This window comes from Takifugu rubripes, chromosome 5 (assembly GCF_901000725.2).
Source record: "Takifugu rubripes chromosome 5, fTakRub1.2, whole genome shotgun sequence".
Lineage (NCBI taxonomy): Eukaryota > Metazoa > Chordata > Actinopteri > Tetraodontiformes > Tetraodontidae > Takifugu > Takifugu rubripes.
The window spans coordinates 3,244,685-3,269,656 of NC_042289.1; the positions used below are offsets into that span (position 1 = coordinate 3,244,685).

General features: G+C 40.4%; 2 protein-coding genes across 2 annotated transcripts; both read left to right on the forward strand.

Moving 5' to 3' along the window:
* The first annotated feature begins 17,763 nt into the window (after positions 1 to 17,763).
* prl (prolactin) lies at positions 17,764 to 19,376 on the forward strand. The gene is given in 5 exon segments (NM_001078624.2): positions 17,764 to 17,859; positions 18,023 to 18,138; positions 18,413 to 18,520; positions 18,634 to 18,816; positions 18,915 to 19,376. Coding segments are annotated over 5 exon segments (642 nt in total). The 5' UTR covers positions 17,764 to 17,816; the 3' UTR covers positions 19,107 to 19,376.
* Positions 19,377 to 19,511: 135 nt separating this feature from the next.
* LOC101068137 (dual specificity protein phosphatase 3-like) lies at positions 19,512 to 24,972 on the forward strand. Its single transcript, XM_003964400.3, has 4 exons — positions 19,512 to 19,803; positions 20,012 to 20,200; positions 23,288 to 23,520; positions 23,632 to 24,972. Exons 2-4 carry the CDS (start codon positions 20,028 to 20,030, stop codon positions 23,838 to 23,840), a joined length of 615 nt encoding a protein of 204 aa, XP_003964449.2. The 5' UTR covers positions 19,512 to 19,803; positions 20,012 to 20,027; the 3' UTR covers positions 23,841 to 24,972.

The window sequence follows — 24,972 nt, forward strand, 5'->3', positions numbered from 1 at the left end:
CCAGATGGGACTGTACCCACAACATATGTGTTCAGGGAGTCAGTTACTCTTTCTTTCCTTTCCTGCCTGTGCATTTCCTTCTTCTTTTCAACGCTTGTTGGCTGAACTTGGGCACAGCCATCGAGGTAGAGCAATGAGGCCCACCATCCTTCCCATCAGGCAGCTTCCTCTGAACGGTGGAATTCACAGCATTCATTTGTGTGTCCTCCCTTGGTGTCACCCTTGACTGAATTTTAGGCCGCTTGGAGTCGTGACAAGTTGGGTCATCATCTTTATAGTCATGCTTTCTTTTCTGCCCTGTTTTTAACTGGCTTGCTTGGTTGTGCTGGGTGCTTTCACACTGCGACTGTAAAGACTGTCCATTTTTCTTGCTGGCAGTAACCTCTGGCTCTTCACAGGTAGTCCCCACCCTTCAAGACAACAAATACTTGACTTAAAAAATTATCTGAGATCCTGCAATTTTTTCAAATGGATAAATCAAGGGTTTTAGGACTGAAACGAATGATCTTTGTGTAGACTTACTCAGTGTTTGTCAGAAAACCATGTTGCAACAGTTGAGCTGGGGTAATGCGCGTTGCAGGATCAAGGTCAAGCATTTTCTTTAACATGTCAACAAACAGACTGAGGTCTGGATTTTCGCAGCCTTTAGTGCGGAAGGCCTGGAACAATAAAAAGTGATTTAAAGTAGCTAATTACCCTGTAAATATATTCTTTACGCTATACAGAAAGTGTTGTTACATTGGTGTGAATAACAAATTAAAACTGGAAAAACTTACGCTTAAAATGTCATCCAGAGAATCCAGAAGCTTATGACCTGCTGTTCTGAGGTGTGTCTAAACAGATAACAGAAAATGAGTTAAGGATAACAAAATAAACATTCCTACCTATTCATTTGGGGAAAAAATGAGAGTCCGTACGAAATATCTTGGACAAACTACCACACATACCTTTAGTTTCCATGATCGATTCCATGGGCACAAGCTTTTCTTAAAGTATTGATTAGTTTTTATGCCTGCATCTAGCATTCGATTCGGAGGTTGACCTAATAGTTCCACAATGCTCCTCATCTGTGGGTAAAGAAAACACCACGTCACAATATTCACCAAAAAAAAGTTTACGTTACAGAAAAGTTCAAAGAAAAGAATGAAGTAAACTACAAATATACTTACCATGTCATACTCATTGTTCCCATCAAAGAGCCGATCCCCAAGGTGTAACTCTCCAACCACACAGCCCAGAGACCACATGTCGACAGCCTCTGTCAACGGAAGACCCAAAAGGACCTCTGGAGACCTATAAAAGGGTGTTACTTTGCTTTTTACACTTGGTTACTTATAGATTTCCATGATTTTAAACATTTGCAAAAATAATTGCCTGTAACAGAGGGCCTGTATAACTGAGCCCTGTGGTATACTGGATGCAACGTCTGCAAGACCAAAGTCGATAAGTTTGATTCTGAAGGGTTGCTTTTCATGGTCCACTAGCATAATATTGTCCAGCTTTATATCACAGTGTGTTAGTCCCACACTCCTCAGAGATTGAAGTGCAACTGCAAGCTTAAAGCGAATAAAACACTTTCACAATACTTTTTCAACATTAGACCAAGGGGCTATTAATGAAAAAGGAAGTGCAGCGAGACATACCTGTTGGACAATTAATCGGATTCCCTCTAGAGGCAGAGGACGAAAATCGTTCTCCGCCATGTAGTCAAAGAGACTTTTGTCCAGGTACTCAAAGACGAAACAGAAATATCCTCTGTCAAAAAAGGCTGCGTGAATCTGGACAACGTTGCATATTTCTGGATCCAGATTTTTAAGCTTTAGCAGGGCTTGTATCTAAGGAGACAAATATCAAGGTTCACCTTAATTAAACCAAATACAAGTGCAAATAGGAACAAAAGTTATTATTACTTACTTCATCCTCTACACAATCATAGTAATCTTCTTCTTTCTTTATGACTTTGACTGCCACAGTCTTGTTGTCTTTGAGTCTTATACATTTGACTACTTTGCCAAATGTACCCTCTCCCAGAATGGACAGCACCAGATAATTGGTTTGTCTGGAAAAGAGTATGCTTCCAATTTCCACTATGTTGTGCTCGTATGCGGATGGATATGGACACCAATGTTGGTAGCTGATATGTTAGAAGAGAGAAGAAAAAAGATTAAGAGAAGTCTCCTTTAAATCAAAATGGAGTACAAAAACTCTAGGGAAACACTGATCTCATGACAAGTTGGAGCCATTATTAATTATCAAGCAATTTATTAAGGTCGTCTTCAGTATCATTGATCACCTTAAGCTTCCCCTCACTGCACAGTGCCCCACTTACCAAAGGACTAAGCCACCCTCACAACTGTATCCAAAGATATACAATGCCTGATATTTCTCTGCTTACACCATTAAAATAACCCATCATTTCTCGTTTTGTTGCAGAAACTTTATGAGCCGCTTCACTCATAAAGCTGCAGTAGAACAATAATAAAATGGATATACAGGACTTCTGGTTGATTTGGGGACATGGGTTACGATTACATTTTTGTACATCTTGTCTGCCAATTTTGTCCACCTATATCTGCTGTCACCCTATTCTCAAAATAAAATTATTTCATGTTCATTTTTTGTGTGCATGGGTAAGGGTATATAATAAAAACATAACTTGTCCAATGCTCAGACTCTAAAAAATCATTCCAGAGAAAGTCAATCAGGTCCACCATTTTGTCAAAAACCTGCAATCTCTACAAGGCCAGAGATTTTATTTTTAGCTAATGTAAATTTCCTTGCCAAATAATTGAATCAATCAAAACTTACCCGTGTGCCATCTTTTGTGTAGTGCTGAGTAGTGTTTGTTATGACTCTACAAACGAGAATATTTCCAAGCAGAATGAAACAGCCAAAGTTATTCCTATCTTAAAACCTCCTTACAAACGTAATGTCAAATTGTAGACCGGTTTCGCTACTACCCCAGTCCTCAAAAATACTGCATAAAAATGACCTATGTTAGACTCTATCCTTTAATACCAAAGCTCAAAGTATATGAAGTGGTTTTTGTTTTTAAATAAATTTGTCTATCATGTTCAAAGATCAAAGACATGATATCCCTTTACCCACAACCCCTCTATCACCCTTTGTCATTTTCTAAAGTACTGGTAAGTTTAACAATCGAAAACTGTAGTTTGTGTGATAGTAGACTCTCCTCTCCCCCATAGACTTCCATGGAAAATGACAAAATGGAGGGAAAAGCCAAATCTCAAAGCCCACTCATCTTAAACCGAGGCTGTATTGTAAATAACTGCTCTTATTTTAATTTATTGGTTAGTTTTTGTTTTAAAGGTTTTATGGGCAAAACTTAAGGGTAAAAATGGCGTTAAATGTAATGTTTAAAGGACCGTTCATCAAGGTGTTACATTAACGTCAGTTAATGCCACTGTTGCTTGTTTGGGGTTTGGCCCTGGGATTCTGTAAAGTGCCTAGAAACAATTTTGATTGTAACAGAAGCTATATAAATAAGATTGATTGATTGATTGATTGCAAATTTCTTCCATGTCCATGTGAGGGTGATGTTAATTGTGATAGGGACTTGTCTCACAGGGATGGAAAATGTACAGATTTTGTTTTATAGTAGTAGATGAATAAAGAAACACTGAGAGAAGGTGACTTAATTATTTTCTCTATAATTACTATGGTGATTTACACTGAAAACACTGGTGAGAGCAACACATACATCTGCTAAGGATGATTGTGCAGGATTAATTAAAAATAGTTGGTAACAACTAGTTTGGGGATATCCTGTGTATCTTTATCAAACATATCTTTGGCAGTTATTAGCTGTTTGCTGTCTGTTTTAGCAACTGTATACAAACTACTTATACATCAGCCATATATCACCATTGCCCAGAAAGTTGGCCTAAAACATTTTTTGCCTCTTAAATTATGTTAGTTTTGAAATGTTTTTATCTTCTGAGAATAAAATATTTGAAATAAACATATTAAATATTGTTACTCCAATTTTGTGTGCAACAATAGGCAGAGTAAATAGGACAAAGTGAAAATCAGTCAACTTTTCCTCAGGCACCACAAAACAAGGGAATAGGTTCCCAAATACTAATTATATTAATTTGAATGCACCAATTTGTTGTTTCATTTTCTGTAAACACTTTATGGTCTTGAAAAAACAAAACTAATGTTTAACACAACAAAATCAGCTTCCTTTATTATAATTCACGGTGAATATGTGATTGAAAGACCAGATGGGACTGTACCCACAACATATGTGTTCAGGGAGTCAGTTACTCTTTCTTTCCTTTCCTGCCTGTGCATTTCCTTCTTCTTTTCAACGCTTGTTGGCTGAACTTGGGCACAGCCATCGAGGTGGAGCAATGAGGCCCACCATCCTTCCCATCAGGCAGCTTCCTCTGAACGGTGGAATTCACAGCATTCATTTGTGTGTCCTCCCTTGGTGTCACCCTTGACTGAATTTTAGGCCGCTTGGAGTCGTGACAAGTTGGGTCATCATCTTTATAGTCATGCTTTCTTTTCTGCCCTGTTTTTAACTGGCTTGCTTGGTTGTGCTGGGTGCTTTCACACTGCGACTGTAAAGACTGTCCATTTTTCTTGCTGGCAGTAACCTCTGGCTCTTCACAGGTAGTCCCCACCCTTCAAGACAACAAATACTTGACTTAAAAAATTATCTGAGATCCTGCAATTTTTTCAAATGGATAAATCAAGGGTTTTAGGACTGAAACGAATGATCTTTGTGTAGACTTACTCAGTGTTTGTCAGAAAACCATGTTGCAACAGTTGAGCTGGGGTAATGCGCGTTGCAGGATCAAGGTCAAGCATTTTCTTTAACATGTCAACAAACAGACTGAGGTCTGGATTTTCGCAGCCTTTAGTGCGGAAGGCCTGGAACAATAAAAAGTGATTTAAAGTAGCTAATTACCCTGTAAATATATTCTTTACGCTATACAGAAAGTGTTGTTACATTGGTGTGAATAACAAATTAAAACTGGAAAAACTTACGCTTAAAATGTCATCCAGAGAATCCAGAAGCTTATGACCTGCTGTTCTGAGGTGTGTCTAAACAGATAACAGAAAATGAGTTAAGGATAACAAAATAAACATTCCTACCTATTCATTTGGGGAAAAAATGAGAGTCCGTACGAAATATCTTGGACAAACTACCACACATACCTTTAGTTTCCATGATCGATTCCATGGGCACAAGCTTTTCTTAAAGTATTGATTAGTTTTTATGCCTGCATCTAGCATTCGATTCGGAGGTTGACCTAATAGTTCCACAATGCTCCTCATCTGTGGGTAAAGAAAACACCACGTCACAATATTCACCAAAAAAAAGTTTACGTTACAGAAAAGTTCAAAGAAAAGAATGAAGTAAACTACAAATATACTTACCATGTCATACTCATTGTTCCCATCAAAGAGCCGATCCCCAAGGTGTAACTCTCCAACCACACAGCCCAGAGACCACATGTCGACAGCCTCTGTCAACGGAAGACCCAAAAGGACCTCTGGAGACCTATAAAAGGGTGTTACTTTGCTTTTTACACTTGGTTACTTATAGATTTCCATGATTTTAAACATTTGCAAAAATAATTGCCTGTAACAGAGGGCCTGTATAACTGAGCCCTGTGGTATACTGGATGCAACGTCTGCAAGACCAAAGTCGATAAGTTTGATTCTGAAGGGTTGCTTTTCATGGTCCACTAGCATAATATTGTCCAGCTTTATATCACAGTGTGTTAGTCCCACACTCCTCAGAGATTGAAGTGCAACTGCAAGCTTAAAGCGAATAAAACACTTTCACAATACTTTTTCAACATTAGACCAAGGGGCTATTAATGAAAAAGGAAGTGCAGCGAGACATACCTGTTGGACAATTAATCGGATTCCCTCTAGAGGCAGAGGACGAAAATCGTTCTCCGCCATGTAGTCAAAGAGACTTTTGTCCAGGTACTCAAAGACGAAACAGAAATATCCTCTGTCAAAAAAGGCTGCGTGAATCTGGACAACGTTGCATATTTCTGGATCCAGATTTTTAAGCTTTAGCAGGGCTTGTATCTAAGGAGACAAATATCAAGGTTCACCTTAATTAAACCAAATACAAGTGCAAATAGGAACAAAAGTTATTATTACTTACTTCATCCTCTACACAATCATAGTAATCTTCTTCTTTCTTTATGACTTTGACTGCCACAGTCTTGTTGTCTTTGAGTCTTATACATTTGACTACTTTGCCAAATGTACCCTCTCCCAGAATGGACAGCACCAGATAATTGGTTTGTCTGGAAAAGAGTATGCTTCCAATTTCCACTATGTTGTGCTCGTATGCGGATGGATATGGACACCAATGTTGGTAGCTGATATGTTAGAAGAGAGAAGAAAAAAGATTAAGAGAAGTCTCCTTTAAATCAAAATGGAGTACAAAAACTCTAGGGAAACACTGATCTCATGACAAGTTGGAGCCATTATTAATTATCAAGCAATTTATTAAGGTCGTCTTCAGTATCATTGATCACCTTAAGCTTCCCCTCACTGCACAGTGCCCCACTTACCAAAGGACTAAGCCACCCTCACAACTGTATCCAAAGATATACAATGCCTGATATTTCTCTCCTTACACCATTAAAATAACCCATCATTTCTCGTTTTGTTGCAGAAACTTTATGAGCCGCTTCACTCATAAAGCTGCAGTAGAACAATAATAAAATGGATATACAGGACTTCTGGTTGATTTGGGGACATGGGTTACGATTACATTTTTGTACATCTTGTCTGCCAATTTTGTCCACCTATATCTGCTGTCACCCTATTCTCAAAATAAAATTATTTCATGTTCATTTTTTGTGTGCATGGGTAAGGGTATATAATAAAAACATAACTTGTCCAATGCTCAGACTCTAAAAAATCATTCCAGAGAAAGTCAATCAGGTCCACCATTTTGTCAAAAACCTGCAATCTCTACAAGGCCAGAGATTTTATTTTTAGCTAATGTAAATTTCCTTGCCAAATAATTGAATCAATCAAAACTTACCCGTGTGCCATCTTTTGTGTAGTGCTGAGTAGTGTTTGTTATGACTCTACAAACGAGAATATTTCCAAGCAGAATGAAACAGCCAAAGTTATTCCTATCTTAAAACCTCCTTACAAACGTAATGTCAAATTGTAGACCGGTTTCGCTACTACCCCAGTCCTCAAAAATACTGCATAAAAATGACCTATGTTAGACTCTATCCTTTAATACCAAAGCTCAAAGTATATGAAGTGGTTTTTGTTTTTAAATAAATTTGTCTATCATGTTCAGATAGACCCACACTCTTAAGACCCACGCTCTTGTTTTGATATGCAATTTTTATTTCTCTTTGCTATTTGGACTTATTGGAACCCAATAAGTATAAAAACTAAGCATCATCTTTTTACATGATGTAGTTTTAGAGAAAAATGTTGTCCACATATGTGGACACTGGCTCTGAATTACCATGAAGCACAATAAAATCAATAATACAGTTTTTGTGTAATAGAATGAAAAACTCTTTATTTACATAGTTTGAACATGTTTTGAACAAGTTATACTGTAATTACAATAATAACACATTATTAATAACACATACAAACATAGTTTTGAACATTTTTTGACCAGGGTAGACTATAATGACAATAATAACACATTATTAATAACACATATTTACATAGTTTTGAACATTTTTTGAACAAGTTATACTGTAATTACAATAATAACATATTAGTAATAACACATACAAACATAGTTTTGAACATTTTTTTGAACAGGGTAGACTATAATGACAATAATAACACATTAACACATACAAATATAGCTACTTATGAAATTCTAAAAAGCAGTTGCGCTCGGTTTCTACACACAAGAACACCTTGCAGGTCACACAACGCACTCGGGTTCTCCCTGTGCAGCCTGCTGCTCTGCACCGTGCGGCATTCTTCATATTTACCATCTCTGGGAGATGTGCATTAGCCCTCCTGCGGACAGACACATGGGGCACTGCCATCACTGGGCGTTTTTTACTTTCTGAAGAGTCATCATCTCCCTCTGACAGCTCTGGAGAGTCTGCATCCTCTTCTTGGCTATGATGCTGGGCCAAGAAGGTCCTGGCCACGTCCATGCGAAACTCCAGGAACTGCATGATGCTCTTCCTTGGTGCCCCACACGTTGCCAGATCTTTTCGATACAGTAGCCAGCTGTTGGCTAAAGCCAGATCTGTAAAGTGCATGAGCATCCTAATTGTCCACTTCTTGGTACGGCTGCTCATGCGATAATAACTGATCATTCTGTCGATCAGGTCAACTCCACCCATTTTGATGTTGTACTCCCGAACAATGCATGGTCGGGAGACAGACACATATTTTTTTTGTTTCTTATCCCAGCGCTGGCAGGTATCTTCAGGCTGTGTCCCATGAACAGCTGAGATCATTAGAACTGGTTTGTTGTCGAACCACTTCACGACACACAACTGTCCATCTTCGCTAGAAACTTCTTTTGAAGTTCCTCTTCCGGAAGTTTGCATAGTTTTGTCTGTGGGTAACTTCTGCACCGCTGCAGTGACCCGGTTCTTCATTACTGTACCAGTAATGTACAGCTCCTTCTTCAGCATTTGCTCCGCACCTTGGATGCTTGTGAAGAGCCGGTCACAGTACACTTTTGTGCCACGATGCAGGGTTTTACACAGACGCGCCATAACCAAACTTCCCAAACCCAGACCCTCTGGTTCTTCGACCTGTTCGCGCAATGCAGCTGAACCTTGATAGAGGTCAAAGTCCAGCACAATGCCATCTGTTGTGGCACAAACAAAGTTCTTAATGCCAACAGGGTTTGGCTTCATGGGCAAATACTGCCTACATGGACAGGCTCCTGTGAAAGGAATCATTTGCTCATCTATGGATACAGATTCAGGCCGAGCCTGAGACCTGCAGCCTTGCAAAATCCTATCTACGAAAGGTCGCACCTTCCAAAATTTGTCCCGCTTCCTGAGGTCTTCTGGCACATCGTCGTCAATTAGGACTTTTAAGGATTGCCTCAGCCTGAAGAATCTGTCCCGAGTGAATCTTTCCGTTATAGGAGTGACACTGATGGATCTGGACCAGTACATCCTTATTTTGGGGTATGGGAGACAGGACATTAGGATACAGGCACCAAAAAAATGGTAGACCTCATCTATTGATGTTCTGAGTAGGTCCCCACTCCTACTCAGTGACACAGCGTTGGTGCAATCAGCTATGTTTTTTATCAAATTGTGATCTATGTACTGTTCCACATAGTTCAGTGGGGTCCAGCTATTCCGATCATGCTCCGTTTCATCCTCATTCGTAAAATCCATGAGGTTTGGCATAAATGGAGCTGCCCTCCAGCGCATTCCACGTCCTGCACAAGAATCAAAATACAAATTGTGCTTATTGCGAAGTGACTCACACAAGCAATTCACTGAGGTGTATTAGTGCATAACATAGTTGAATCTGAGTGAACATTTATATGAAATTTTATGATTTGCCTTCAAGGCATGCCAAAATAAGAACCATTATTATTATTAACTTTATAAGATTGTCCCTGAGGGCTTGGTCCTGTTGTTGGCTCTTCTGGGCCATCATTTGAGCCATCAGCCTCATGCCGAGTTCGGCAGCTACTCCTGGGAGTGTTGGATCTGGCCGCGCCAGAGCCTGAACCTGAAAATTGGCATTTTGCTAGAAACATTGAATGGTGCTGTACCTTTATGTACTCCTCTAAAACATTTACTTAGCCCTAAAGCCCTAAAATAAACAAATATCCACTAAGTCTTGGCTAACCATTATCTTCGCCACGGAGACGTTTACGTCCCCTGCTCTGTTCAGTGGGATGTGGGATGGGGGTACTCATCACCACTGCTCTCATCTTCAGTGCTGCTTTGCTCCTGAGGTTGGGGTTGATAACTGGCATCCAGGATGTCGTCATCATTGTCAGATAAATCTAATTCTGACGTGTCCCCATCCATTGCACTGAGCAATTCAAGTGCTCTTTGAAGAGAAAATCGCTCTGGAAATAAAATTGTTGGTTTGTGAGGAGATAGAGATTTGAAGAGTGAGAGTATTTTGGCAAGTTTCATGGCAAGTACCACCAATAAGCGACGTTCTAGAGTTTGTGAGGACAAATAACTGTTCTGCTTCTGTGAAAAATCATTCCAAATCAAACATAAGACAAATGACAAACCATTATCTTTATCTTTAGAGTAAGGGGGGAGTATCTGCATATTTTATTGTAATGGAAATATAATCATTATTTGGTATGAATGAACAAAACACCTGGATGACCACACAATGAACTTTTATTAGCGTCATGGGATTGAAACAGTGCCGGTGCTTCAGTCGTGCTCTTCGGAGGTTTCTATGGCTTCGGTTGTCCACCAGATGTCCCCATCACTGAAGTCTCGAAGCTTTGAATCTTTTTCGACACAATTGTTAGGAAAGTGGTGAAGCCTCAGTGCTTCATGACACTACTCAGCACTACACAAAAGATGGCACACGGGTAAGTTTTGAATGATTCAATTATATGGCAAGGAAATTTACATTAGCTAAAAATAAAATCTCTGGCCTTGTAGAGATTGCAGGTTTTTGACAAAATGGTGGACCTGATTGACTTCCTCTGGAATGATTTTTTAGAGTCTGAGCATTGGACAAGTTATGTTTTTATTATATACCCTTACCCATGCACAAAAAAAAATGAACATGAAATAATTTTATTTTGAGAATAGGGTGACAGCAGATATAGGTAGAAAAAATTGGCAGACAAGATGTACAAAAATGTAATCGTAACCCATGTCCCCAAATCAACCAGAAGTCCTGTATATCCATTTTATTATTGTTCTACTGCAGCTTTATGAGTGAAGCGGCTCATAAAGTTTCTGCAACAAAACGAGAAATGATGGGTTATTTTAATGGTGTAAGGAGAGAAATATGCTGTGAATTCCACTGTTCAGAGGAAGCTGCCTGATGGGAAGGATGGTGGGCCTCATTGCTCCACCTCGATGGCTGTGCCCAAGTTCAGCCAACAAGCGATGAAAAGAAGAAGGAAATGCACAGGCAGGAAAGGAAAGAAAAAGTAACTGACTCCCTGAACACATATGTTGTGGGTACAGTCCCATCTGGTCTTTCAATCACATATTCACCCTGAATTATAATAAAGGAAGCTGATTTCATTATGTTAAACATTAGTTTTGTTTTTTTCAAGACCATAAAGTGTTTACAGAAAATGAAACAACAAATTGGTGCATTCAAATTAATATAATTATTATTTGGGAACCTATTCCCTTGTTTTGTGGTGCCTGAGGAAAAGTTGACTGATTTTCACTTTGTCCTATTTACTCTGCCTATTGTTGCACACAAAATTGGAGTAACAATATTTAATATGTTTATTACAAATATTTTATTCTCAGAAGATAAAAACATTTCAAAACTAACATAATTTAATAGGCAAAAATGTTTTAGCCCAACTTTCTGGGCAATGGTGATATATGGCTGATGTATAAGTAATTTGTATACAGTTGCTAAAACAGACAGCAAACAGCTAATAACTGCCAAAGATATGTTTGATAAAGATACACAGGATATCCCCAAACTACTTGTTACCAACTATTTTTAATTAATCCTGCACAATCATCCTTAGCAGATGTATGTGTTGCTCTCACCAGTGTTTTCAGTGTAAATCACCATAGTAATTATAGAGAAAATAATTAAGTCACCTTCTCTCAGTGTTTCTTTATTCATCTACTACTATAAAACAAAATCTGTACATTTTCCATCCCTGTGAGACAAGTCCCTATCACAATTAACATCACCCTCACATGGACATGGAAGAAATTTGCAATCAATCAATCTTTATTTATATAGCTTCTGTTACAATCAAAATTGTTTCTAGGTGCTTTACAGAATCCCAGGGCCAAACCCCAAACAAGCAACAGTGGCATTAACTGACGTTAATGTAACACCTTGATGAACGGTCCTTTAATACCAAAGCTCAAAGTATATGAAGTGTTTTTTGTTTTTAAATATATTTGTCTATCATGTTCAAAGATCAAAGACATGATATCCCTTTACCCACAACCCCTCTATCACCCTTTGTCATTTTCTAAAGTACTGGTAAGTTTAACAATCGAAAACTGTAGTTTGTGTGATAGTAGACTCTCCTCTCCCCCATAGACTTCAATGGAAAATGACAAAATGGAGGGAAAAGCCAAATCTCAAAGCCCACTCATCTTAAACCGAGGCTGTATTGTAAATAACTGCTCTTATTTTAATTTATTGGTTAGTTTTTGTTTTAAAGGTTCTATGGGCAAAACTTAAGGGGAAATATGGGTTAAATGTAATGTTTAAAGGACCGTTCATCAAGGTGTTACATTACCGTCAGCCACTCAGTGGAGAGACAGCAGCAACATTGTTAAGTGGAGAAGAGAGGAACACAGGCCTTTCGCTGGATTGTGACTACGCAAAAACAATGTCGCTGGCTGTCACGGTGGTGCCCAGAAAACAAGGTGTCCTTTGTAGACAATCGGAACAGTTTTCGGGGAAAACCTGGTCTAATTCGGAGAGATGGTGTCCATCCCACCCGGGATGGTGCCTCTCTCATTTCTAGTAACTTGGTCAATTTTATTAGACACAAAGGGACCTGACAAACCAGGGTCCAGACCAGGATGCAGAGTTGTAGCCTTACTCACCTCTCTGCTGTTACCATATTTTCCATCCACCAATAATAACATATTTTATTATTTATTATATATTTTTTAGATCCCATCCCAACACACCCTTAGAGCTCATCACAGCACAGAAATAAATATATATGATACAAAAAATTGAAATAAGAATGTAAAATGTATTAATCCAAGATAAATGGATTTTTAGCCTTTTTGTATACCTGTACATAGTACAGAGAGGAGTTTACCTGAAGAATACATATCAGGGATATATAATATTCAGGTGTGTGCATAACAGTTGAAATGATATTAGATATTTGTAATGTTATTGTGTGAGCCCAGTGGTAAAAGCAGTTTTTTATTTATTTCTACTAGTCATTGTGACATTATGTTTGTTGTGCAGTCTGACAGCATCCGGCAGGAAAGATCTGTGATACCTCTCCTTCACACAGCAAGGGAGGAGCAGCCGTTCACTGAAGGAGCTGCCCAGTTGTTCAACATGGATGACAGCTTAGCCATCATCCTCCCGTTTCCCACCACCTCCAGTGAATCATCCCAGGATAGAACTGGCCCTCCTTACCAGTCTTTCCTCCGACCAGCAGATTATCACATAAAAGATGGCTGATGGGAAATCTTGTGGTAAATCTCAGCAGCTTCACATGGAGAGTACTGTGTCTCTGAGATGGCTGATGCAGCTAATTTAACATGTTTATAAGGCCATCAAAAGGGCTAAATAAGACCAAGGCCAACCTTCAAACAGCCAAAAAAGATAAGCAAACATTCCATTATCCTGAACTAGGAAAACCCTTTAATAGAGGCACGTGAATGACTGTTTCAGGGTATTGCAATGGTGAAGTCAATGAGTAGTGTCGGTCCCTTAGTTTGTTATCACACCATCACTACTGTAGATCCTTTACTTTGAGTATAATTCAAGGGCTCTTCTGGGTGAGATCATTTGTGAGTGAGGACGTTGTTCATTTAGGCTCTAAACAATGATATGCCCGTATAAGAGCTATCACTGGTATCACTACTAACTATGTGGTTGTACCTCTGCAGTTGTAAAAGTAAGTCTTTATTTCATTTAGCTGCCTACAATGCTGTGCCTAAAGCTTGCAGGTTATATGTATGTGAAGTGTGTGTATTATATATTGAGTTTGACTGTGGTTACGGTGTGAAGTGAATGCACTTTTGAAAGAAAGAAATTGTCTTTTTAGCTGCTCTGTGACATCACTCTGTCACCTGTTGAGGCTTTAAGGTCCTTTTAATTGTTGTTTGGTAAGACACAGTCTTTACAAATGTTCAGATATTTTGAGTTTTGTAGACTGAAAAAGGCAAATAAATCCAAATTTGCTAGTATGTATGACGAAAAGATGTAGATTTGAAAGAGTGAACACAGATTTTTGAACGCTACTCTGGCTGTGTTTAACAGGTTAGGTTAGTTTTTTTGTGTGAATACTTGATGATCCAGTCCAAAGATGGCGAGCCATCCCCCGGCATTGAGTGTGATGACAATCGTTCTGAGAAGAAATTGAAACTCTAGACAGGCTGGTTTTTGCTGATCCTTTTAAGTGGTTGGACAGAACAGCACTTCATTACTCCTCTGCACATTCTGTAAGAGGAGGCCCATTGGCTTCACACACTTTAAAAGATGTAGACAGAAAGAGAAACTGAGCCAGATCCACCTGGTAAACGTTTTGTTCATTTTTCATGCATTTGGGCTGTTATTTTTGTAATGATATTCATCCAGGTTGAACTAAGGTTCTTTGAGTTTCAGACCATTTTCAATAAAAATTTATGAAACCAAAATGTTGCATTTTAATCCACTTTGCTGTTCTGGTAGAACCTTAGCAGTTGACCCAGGATTTACTTATAATCTCTATACCAACCATGAAAAGGGGTGTTAAATTATAATTGTGTGGATTTATTTATGTTATTTTTTAAATTTGTATTTATAGCAGTTAATGATAAAATCACTGATAATTTCATCGTTGTTTCACTCAAATGTTGCGTTCCTGGTTTATCCAATGTGTCTGAACTTTAATAAAAGAAATAATATTGTCTAACATTGGTATCAGCACAATTTTATTTTGTCACAAATTGTTGGCATCTTCCATTGATCTGCTAGCTGCCTCCCCCTCTATACACTGAAAAAAGCCCCGTCTCTGGAGACAATATGGGGATCGTAAACGTAAAAAAAAAACACGAGGGGCACTAAAACATAACAAATCACATTTGGGCCATCACCGACAAGATAGTTCATGGGGGTTGGGGTTGGGGTTGGTGCAGCTGCAGATACAAATATAAATTTACTCACCGAACAGTTGGTTGTTAGCTCAGCCTTTGCATCAGTGTTAGCATAGCACAGATCCACCTTTGACTGCACAAAAAAGGGCACCTAAAATAATCGACTCTTATTCTGAAATCCATTTAATGCATCAAACATCTTTTAAATCAAGATATTCACACACAAAGTGATCCAGTAGCTGCACCAAAAATTCTCTGGTCAGCAGCATCACTGTTATCTGGACTATAATCTTTCAAAATTTGTTTGCATTTTTAGGTTTCATGAAATGAAGCCTACAGTGACAGCCATATATGTATTATATAGGACCAGAGGATCAAAGCTAGTAGAAGATTAAAGATTAAATGAGTCCAACAAAGCCAGTTTAAGGTTATGATCTGGGTATTTATAAATGATTATTAAACTATGTTACTGTTAAATGTGATATTTTCTTTTACAAATCTGTCATATTTGAGCAATGGATAATATATCAGTACTTGTAAAGCCATATGCAAAAGTGCATACCTGCACTCCAAGGTATGTTTCCAAGTTCAGACTGACTGTGCTTCTTGAGGCAAAGGCAAACAAGCAGGCAAAGAAGACAATGGGACCTCCAAATGAAGAGTTGCCAGATCCACGTAACTATCTAAAAAAACATGCGGCAGAGCACAGAACTCTACAAAAGTTAGACGTCGAGCGTCACTCGCCCCACGATAATAAGCCCCCAATTCCACCCATGATAGCCCAGCTACCTTTAAAATCACCGTCTGACTTTGTAAAGGAAGCTGTACATAAGGAATATAAAACAACACAGCCGACACCTAAGTGTGCAGTCAACCAAAATGGAGACAAGGTTGTTGTGGAGAATTTTGGACGCCCCATACATGTGAAGCGAAAGGACTATGGGCTTATGCCTCTCTACCTGCAGAAACACATTGAAAAAGAAAAGAAAGATAAAGAAGCTGCAATAAGGGCTGAGAGAGAGCTAAAGGAAAACATTGTGAGGGGAAAATTGGAGGAGCAGCAAGCTACTTTGGAATGCCTGAAGAAATTGTGGAGCAAGCTGAACGAGGAGTACTGTCACCTCCCACTGATCATAGAAACTCGACGTTTGATAAATAACAAAAAATATCTGGAAGAACGGCTAGCCTGGGTGGAAAAAAACATCCAATACATGGAGAAATGCAGGGCCAGACACCCATTTCATGCATTCAAAGAGCCACACAGCTCAAACTGCTGATGTGCTACACACATAGCACACACAGGCCAAGTGATCTACACATGGAATGGAGCCGTAACAAAATAGACAGGAAGCTCTCTGAACATCTTCATGCTTAAAGCAACAAGTCAGAGTGATTTCTGCATGTTTTGTTCTGTCTCGGTTTTTGTCTGGTTGTAGAAAATGTAGATGCTTTTTTCCCTACTGATCCAAATACATTAAATGCTAAATTTGAAGTGTCATTTATGTCAGAAAATGGCTCATTAGCTTTCAAAGTAATAATCTTGTCTTAATCTTGTCTGTCACTGCTACCAGTTATATTAACGTGGTGCGTAGTCATAACCAGCCGAGCAGGAAATCTCAGGATTGGGTGGATTTTTGTTGAATCATGCAAATCATATCAGATAATTCTGCTGTTTTTCGTCCCTTTTAACTTGAATATTTGGTTTCTGCAGAAGCATATCTTTCTGTATCTTATGAATGAACCATGGAAGTGTCCAGTTTATTCTCCAACTCTTCCCAAAGTTGCTGGATGGGGTTGAGGCCCAGTCTTTGAGGGGCTATTCATATCCTCAATGTTCCCCTAGATTCCCGTCTGTCACAAGTAGTTCCGGCAAAACTTAGAAGGTTTTCCGTTAATAGCCAAAAAACCCACTAAAATTTCTTAGCCTTTAATATTAAATTATTTTGGCTGATACATTAGAAAGAAAGAATGGAGACAGATTCTAACAAAGATTCAACACGAACGAAATATAACAGTGTGCATGCTTGCAATGAAGGAAATTTCATCTTATATCAAACATTGGAAAAATCTTTATATTCATCCGTGTGGGTGAAGAAACTTTCTCCTGTTCTATTTTCTCCCATCATTAGCTCACATATACAGTAAGTATACATCTTTCTGGGCTTCTATCGCTGAGGAAGCCTTTTTACAAACTGGGATACATCGATAAATAACGAAACACTTTTAATATTGGTCCATTTTATAATGTTAGTGGTCACAGTAACTTTGCATATTCTTGTACATTTTTCAGGTAAAATATACACTATAAAAAAAAAACAGATAAGAAACTGGATCAACAGTTTGGGCTTTTACTAGGTTCACCACAGATGGTTCCCATAGCAAAAATGCACATCCAGCAATGTCTACAATTCTCCGGTATACAAGTTTTCCCTCTATAAATGATTAAAATGAGAATCCTGACAAGACATGAGATCAAGTCTTAATCACGGCCAGTAAATCAACCATGGAAGAGCAACATCATGAATTCAGACATGTGTGTCTGCACTATTGGGAAACATTGACTGGACAGCAATGCTTTTATTCACCAGTCTAATTAAGATCTGGGTGCACATTTTTCCATTTCACACACACACACACACACACACACATGCACACACACCCTTTTAAACCTTCCTCATCCATTCAAATCTCTATGTTTCTCATTATGAACTAGTTTAAGCAGGTTTGATGTGAGCACACTCTGATTACATGTTGCATAACCAAAGTAGTGAAGGCGAGACATCTATAAGATGGAGGCACTATGGAGGAAGTCAGAAATCAAGGTAAGGAAGGCCCAGCTGACACTGTGGTACCAACAGAATTGAGATGGCTCACAGAAAACCCGGTGACATCCTCCTCCTCGTGACAGGTGAGATAATAATGCTGAATGCCTTAGATTGTAATTTACGTATTGTTTGTTTTTACATGTGTTTTTTACACTTCAAAATGTTAAATCCCGGGGGGGAAGGGGGTGTTTAAAGGAGCATGTAAGCTCACACCATTTCCGAGCGTCATCTTTTCATCTCCCCCAGTGTTGTGCATGGTGGCGACAGCGCGAGGAACCGTCTCTACTAGCGACCTACTGGATCGAGTGTCTGAGCACTCAGACATGATTCATTCACTCAGCACGATACTCTCCCAAGATCTGGTCAGTACCTCTGTGCTCCAACGGCCAACCTAGTGAAGGTTATTGTGTTGGTGAGAGGCCCCATAAAGACAGGAGTACAAATCTGTGCCACATTTTGAAGAGTTATTGAAATACTCTTAAAACTATTAGCAAAATGTGTCCTTTTTGTATTTATGTCACACAGCATGTAAAGTATTAACAATCAACTCTCCTCCAAAGCCAGTCAAAAATTCACAATTTAGTGTTTGTCCCAAAAGGTTTATGTCATATATATGATAACCTTCTGTTTCCCCAGGATTCTCAGCTACCTCCAGTGGGCCGGATGCTCCTCCCCCGCCCCTCCATGTGCCACACCTCCTCGCTGCAGACTCCTATGGACAAGGAGCAAGCGCTCCAAATATCGGTGAGGGGCTTTACCTCCTTTTACTCCCCCACTCACTAAAATCTAGAACTGATTAAGAGTATCTGTGGCATATTCATCAGACCATTTTGTTCTGCGTCTGATTGGTTCCTTAGAAGTCGGACCTGTTGTCGCTGGCTCGCTCTCTGCTCCATGCCTGGGCCGACCCTCTGCTGTTCCTGTCCACCTCCGCCATGACCCTGCCTCAGCTGGCTCAGAGCAGCGTGTCTAACAAAATCCAGGAGCTGAAGCAGCATTCCCAGACCCTGGGAGATGGTCTGAACATCCTTTCTGACAGGGTGGGTTCTGAAAGCAACCCTCTGAATATGCATCTGTGTAGCATGTTCAATGAAACACGGTTTTAAACCTACTTTTAACCCTTTCCCCTCCCTTCCAGATGGGGCAGGCAGCTCAGGCCATCTCCTCTCTGCCCTACAGTGGAGGCAATGACTTGGGCCAAGACAAAATCTCCAAACTCATCAATTTGCATTTCCTTTTGTCCTGCTTCCGTCGGGACTCCCATAAAATTGACAGCTTCCTCAAAGTCCTACGTTGCCGGATGGCAAACATGGTACCAGAGATGTGCTGAAGAGGAAGTAGCAGGCTTTGCTCTGCATTTAGCCTGTGTCTAAGCACAACCATGCTAGTCGCTAAAAGTTTGATCTTTCTTAAGGTTGAGGAGAGGAGCTCATCAGAGGGTCATTGCTCAGCCTGCAGTATTCGCTCAGAGTGACTCAAACAGAAAAATGATGATGTCTATTGAGAAATTGCCGTATTTGCACTTTAAGTATGCTTGCGTGAAAGAAAACTTGCTTCTTTACAACGTGTATGTGAATTAAAATCTTTTCTGGCAAAGCTTATCGGTTAGATTTTTCTTCTGTGTCTAGTGTCAGATGTTTTAACAGAACCACTGATGGTCTGTGTTTATTTAGTTCTGTACATGAAGGACACTGCACCTTAGAACGACCTTGTTTGTGGCTGCATGGTTCCTTAAGAAGACATGGAATGTTTTAATAGGGTGCCAAAAATATCTCACATCTAAACATCAACTCCAACCAGGAGCTTATGAGCTTCTAAGTGGCACAAATAGAACAAGACCTCCCTCCTGTTTGCTCATGCTTACTTGCTATTGCCTCCTCCTAAATGCCTCCTCGGTTTTGAATGTCGGGGTGCTGAAGGATTTTGTTTTTTGATAATTGTCATTTCCATCTGAAGTCATCCCAAAGGGTAGCAGACAGGGTGGGGCAGATGTGCTCTCTAAACCAAGAGGTGGGGATATAAAGACGGTGAGCATCTGCTTAATTTGTAAATCCATTTTCGACACAGGATGGCTCAACCAAACTTAGTTGATTTGATACTAATTGGCCATTTCTATTTACTGTGATATTCTACTATTATTGCATTTGTTGTCGTTAGTTTTACAGTATCCTGAAGCCCTCCCCTCTCTTGTAAACCGACACCTCCGTCGCTTCTCCGTCTGCGCCCGTCTGACAGATCCGGATCCTCCAGCATGAAGAACAAACAGGAGGACCAGCGGGTCCAAACAGCTCAGCCAGCCGACATGTCGAGCTTCGAGGTGACCGTCCAGCAGCTCAACGACCTGCTGACGGACGAGAGCGGCTTCTACAGCTGGCCGACCAAACACTTCCACGAGGTTTACCCGCGGATCTACGTCGGCAACGCGTGAGTCAGTGTTGTTGATGTGGATCTGAGGGATCTGATCAGGTTTTCTTCACAGTTAGAACTGTCCTCCTCCAAATGAGGTCAGCCAGTCCGAGCAAAAGATCCTTCCAGAATTAGCGCCTTTCTATGAATAGAAACATATTTAGGAAGCAGTAGAGCATGTGTATTTTAATCATAGGCGTTTTAATTATAAGAACTCATAAAATTAGTTTATTATGTTGCGGCGTATTGGATGTTTTTTAAACCTCTCGTTGCAAATAGTAGTTAAAAATAACCCCCATACAGCAGTAAACACTAATAGTGAATTAATTGAATGAATGAATATTGAAAAAATGCTGTTTTTGTTGCTTTAAATGCACTTATGAGAGCATAACTACTCTTGTGAGTGTAATAAAATGGCAATAAAAGTTTAGCACATGTTTTTGAAACCATGCACTGACATTGCTATGAGGAAAAAGCAAATATTTGTTGTGATTGGTTTCATTATGTGAGCCATTGTTACCGACTGTTTTTAACTACTTTCATATCAGCTGAGTCTCAATCCTCACATTTAATTAGGCTGAGTGGAAATAATAAGGTTATAGGATTGAATTCATTCCCTCAGTGAGTAGCCCAGAGTGACCAATCTGAAAAACTGGCTCTTGAGGAGTCATTTTGTGGGGAAAAATGTTTTTTCCATGCACAGGAGTCAGGTCCAGACATCATATCTATCATTTATTCATTCTGTATTTCAGGCTCTGGGAGCAGATGTGTTGCTGAAACTTTAAAGCTGTCTTGCTCCAGCCGTGACTCATAGCTGTGTATTTCTGGGTTCCCAACCCCGGTGCGCTCTCTCTCCTGCCTTCACTCCTGAGAATGTCGCGTTGGACTGAGCAGACGCGTCAGGTTCGAGCAGATTTCTTAACAAACACAGACGGAAGCACAGCCTGAGCCCCTCAGCTCCGGTTCCATCGTCTCCTCTCAAAGTGTGCTGCTGTTGTTGAAGAGTGACATTGTCTCAGTCTGCTCTATTTTTAGCTGCCTGTGGGAGGTGATATGTGGCGCGCTAGTCTCGAAGCAGCAGATCTGCTGCCGCCAAATCCAAATTCAATTACAACAAGCACAGCAGCAAAAGGCATCGGAGATGTGACACTGCGCTGCAAGATGTGTCAGTACAGTTAAAAGTTAAAAGAAGCGTTGTTTCACTCGTGCATTCAGACAAGACTGCATTAAGATAGAACGATTTGTTCAGTTTAAATATAGAGCCGTGCAATAATGGCTCTAAATCAATCAATCAATCTTTATTTATATAGCTTCTGTTACAATCAAAATTGTTTCTAGTTACTTTCCAGAATCCCAGGGCCTGACCCCAGACAAGCAACAGTGGCAAGGAAAAACTCCCCTTTAACAGGAAGAACCCTTGAGCAGGACCAGGCTCATGTAGGGGGACCCTCCTGCTGATGGCCAGCTGGGTAAAGAGAGAGGAGAAGGGGGGAGGAGAATTGGGGAGGACAGGTAGAGGAGAGAGTAGGCAGAGATCAGGGAAATACGTTATTGTACCCTATAAGAGTAGAGTGGGTCAGCAGGGTCGGAGGTTGGCAGACCAGCGTACAGCTATAAAGGCGGCTAGACCTGTTGATGAATACGGGGGGGGCTATAGCAGCATAACTAAGATGTTAACCTAATAATTAGACGATCCCCTAAGTATGATAATTATTTCTAGGATAATAACTGGAACTACAAAATTACGGACAATAAGCTTTTTCAAAGAGGAAGGTTTTAAGTCTGATCTTAAAAGTAGAGATGGAGTCAGCCTCCCGTACCTGGACAGGGAGCTGGTTCTGATTTGTGTAAAGTATGAAAGAAGAAGAGGAGACTCCTCCACTGTGAGCAGTAGCTCAAAAGTGTATATTGGATGACCTTCTGCTCCACCTCCGCTCTGAAGACTCCTACCTGCGGTATTCACACTGTCACTGTCGTATATTGAGCGCTTGAGCTCGGCATCATGGGAGAAGGTGGAAAAATGGACAAATGTGTCGGAGGTGTTGAAAGTAATTATAAGTAAAACAAATAAATCCACGGGCTTCTGAAGAGCATCATTAAACAAACGAAAGACAAACAAGAAAATGTGGAAAGTGAAATTTGGAAATGATCCCTTGTGTAATAATAATAATAATATCCAAGGAAGAAGACCCCCGTTGGGTTTTCTTCTTCCTTGTTCTTCATCCTTCCTTCCTTCCTTGTCGTTATTTAAGCAATCAGAAAGCATTTTGAATAATGATTGCCTTTTACCGTCTTTTGCCATCACAGCACCCTCTGTGTGATTTCATCTGCATTTTGATTAGCACGTTCTCCTTTAGCTCCCGTCTCGCTTGAATACATAAAGAAGCCAACAGGGGTTTTCATGGCGTTTCACATTGATGCATGTGGGTGTGTGCGGCAAACAGAGGTCCGCTCTTGAACTTTGGTGATCAGTGAAAGGTGAGCACAACAGTGCTGCATGGGACTGAGGGCAAGACTGTCTCCAAATCCTTCATAATCCTTCACTGTTAGATTTTAAAAGGGTTTATTTTAACTCGGGGGGCCCTTTGACACATGCACTGTAACTGTGACTTGATGGTAATTCTGGAACTGTGAGGTCCTACCTGCAAGAGGAATGTTGAAGGAGCCTGCACCACAGTGTGGCTGGGTGGAAAATAGGGATATTTACCAGGGGTTGTCCAAAGGAACAGTTTGCTTATGCAACTAATGCATTTATAAATGCAGGTAAAGGAATGATGCTTCTGATAATGTTTCTCCCAGCCTGCGCTTTTTACCTTCATCTGGTGTCATTTTCTTCTTCTTCTTTATAGTTAATTCCATGAGTTCGGTATTAATGTCCTGGTGGAGGCTTTCAAACGCTTCTCTTTATCACCACCAGGCGGCATCATTTCATAGAAAGCACATCTAAGTCATGCATTAATTACTAGCCCCCCCTCTCCAGTAAAGGAAATATAGAACGATGCACGTTTATGGAATAGTCTCGAGTTTGTTGCCAGCTCATTCAAATTTAGGAATGAAGGAATTTCTTTATTAGACAAAACATTATTTCATGTCACTCTGATGTAGGTTTGTGGCGATGAATGTGATGCGTCTGAAGCGGCAGGGGGTCACCCACGTCCTGAACGCCGCCGAGGGTAACTCATTCATGCACGTCAACACCGGCGCCGGGTTCTACGCCAGCACGGGCATCGTTTACCACGGAATACCGGCCAGCGACACGGACCACTTTGACATCAGCGTTTACTTCGCGGAGGCGGCAGACTTCATCGAGAAGGCCCTCATGTACAAAGCTGGAAAAGGTCCCTGACTTCTTCTGTGAAATGCTACCTGCTATTGTTGTATTGATTCATTCAGGACTGTTAGAACCTCCAGAAACCTGACTCAGATTTCCTGAATCCTTTTTCCTTCAGGTAAGGTTTATGTTCACTGCAGGGAAGGCTACAGCCGCTCCCCTACGCTGGTCGTAGCCTATTTGATGCTCTGCCAGAACATGGATGTGCACACTGCCCTGGCCACGGTTCGACAGAAAAGAGAGGTCGGGCCCAACGACGGCTTCCTGAGGCAGCTGTGTCGACTGAACCAGAGGCTGAGCGCTGAGGGGAAGTTCTGGAACAAGTGAGGGAGTCTGGGAGCGACAGAGGACCGCCTGACCGTCCGGGTCACACTGTTGCGCAACATTAAAAAGATCTGGGAGATGTTCTCGATGTGGGGAATGTAAAGAAGAGCAGTGGTAATCAAGTTAGACACACACGGTCGCACAATGAGTGCTTCAGTCTTACACTGGTGAAATGTGCTGATTGTAATGTGGAACGTTCCAGTTCCAGTGCACCAAGGTCACTGTGTTCTTGTACTCAAACGTCGCTGTGGAGCCACCTAACCAGTGCATTATGGTGTTTTCCTGCTGCTTCCTCTCACACACATCAGCATAAATACAGTGAATGTCGTTGTACTCTCACAAATTGCTCCAAATCCCTCTGAAATGATCACAACTGTAAAAATCACTGGCTTCTCCACAGGCCACAGAATGACTTTTTTTCCAATTAGAAATTCTGATTCCCAGAATTGATATATTGGTTTTGCCTCTGGAACATGTGGGAAATGCAAGAAGGCCGACATTAAAGATCTGTGGAACAGCCGGAGTAACGCTGCCAACTGGCTTGGCTGCAATACAATCGCTGTGAGGTGTATTTCTCTTTGTCCCTAATGGATGTTCTCCATCCAAGGTCTTTGCTTTTAATGTTTCTTGCAAGCTCTGAGGCCAGCAAGTAGCTGAGCTTGATTGAGAAATGCAACGTTTTCTCTCTCAGTTCATCAGGCTGCATGTCGGGTTATGCTGACATGTTAATAAATGTGCAAACTCCTTTTTAGGTGCTGGTTGTGTTTCAGTCCAGCTTTCTGTGCAGCTATAAGCACAGCTGAAACATTCTTGATACAAGTTCTGTCAGGCAGGGAGGGAATCATCACATCAGTTGGCAAAGCATTGAATGTAATGCAAACAGCTGCCAAAATGGGTGTGTATTTACTTTAATTGTCAATGTGGCAGTTGATATTTTGCTTCTAAATGTCTGTTTGTCAACGCCCTTGAAGTTTTCTTCTCTAGGGCAGCAGAAGCAGTGAAAGTATTGCTGTGTGTAGCTTTGAAAACCTTTTGTAACCTTTAGCTCATTACTGCTGATGCCATGTGCCCCTCCACTAAAGTCACATGCAGCTGCTTCAGACATGCATTCACAAATAAATAAATCACGTCCGCA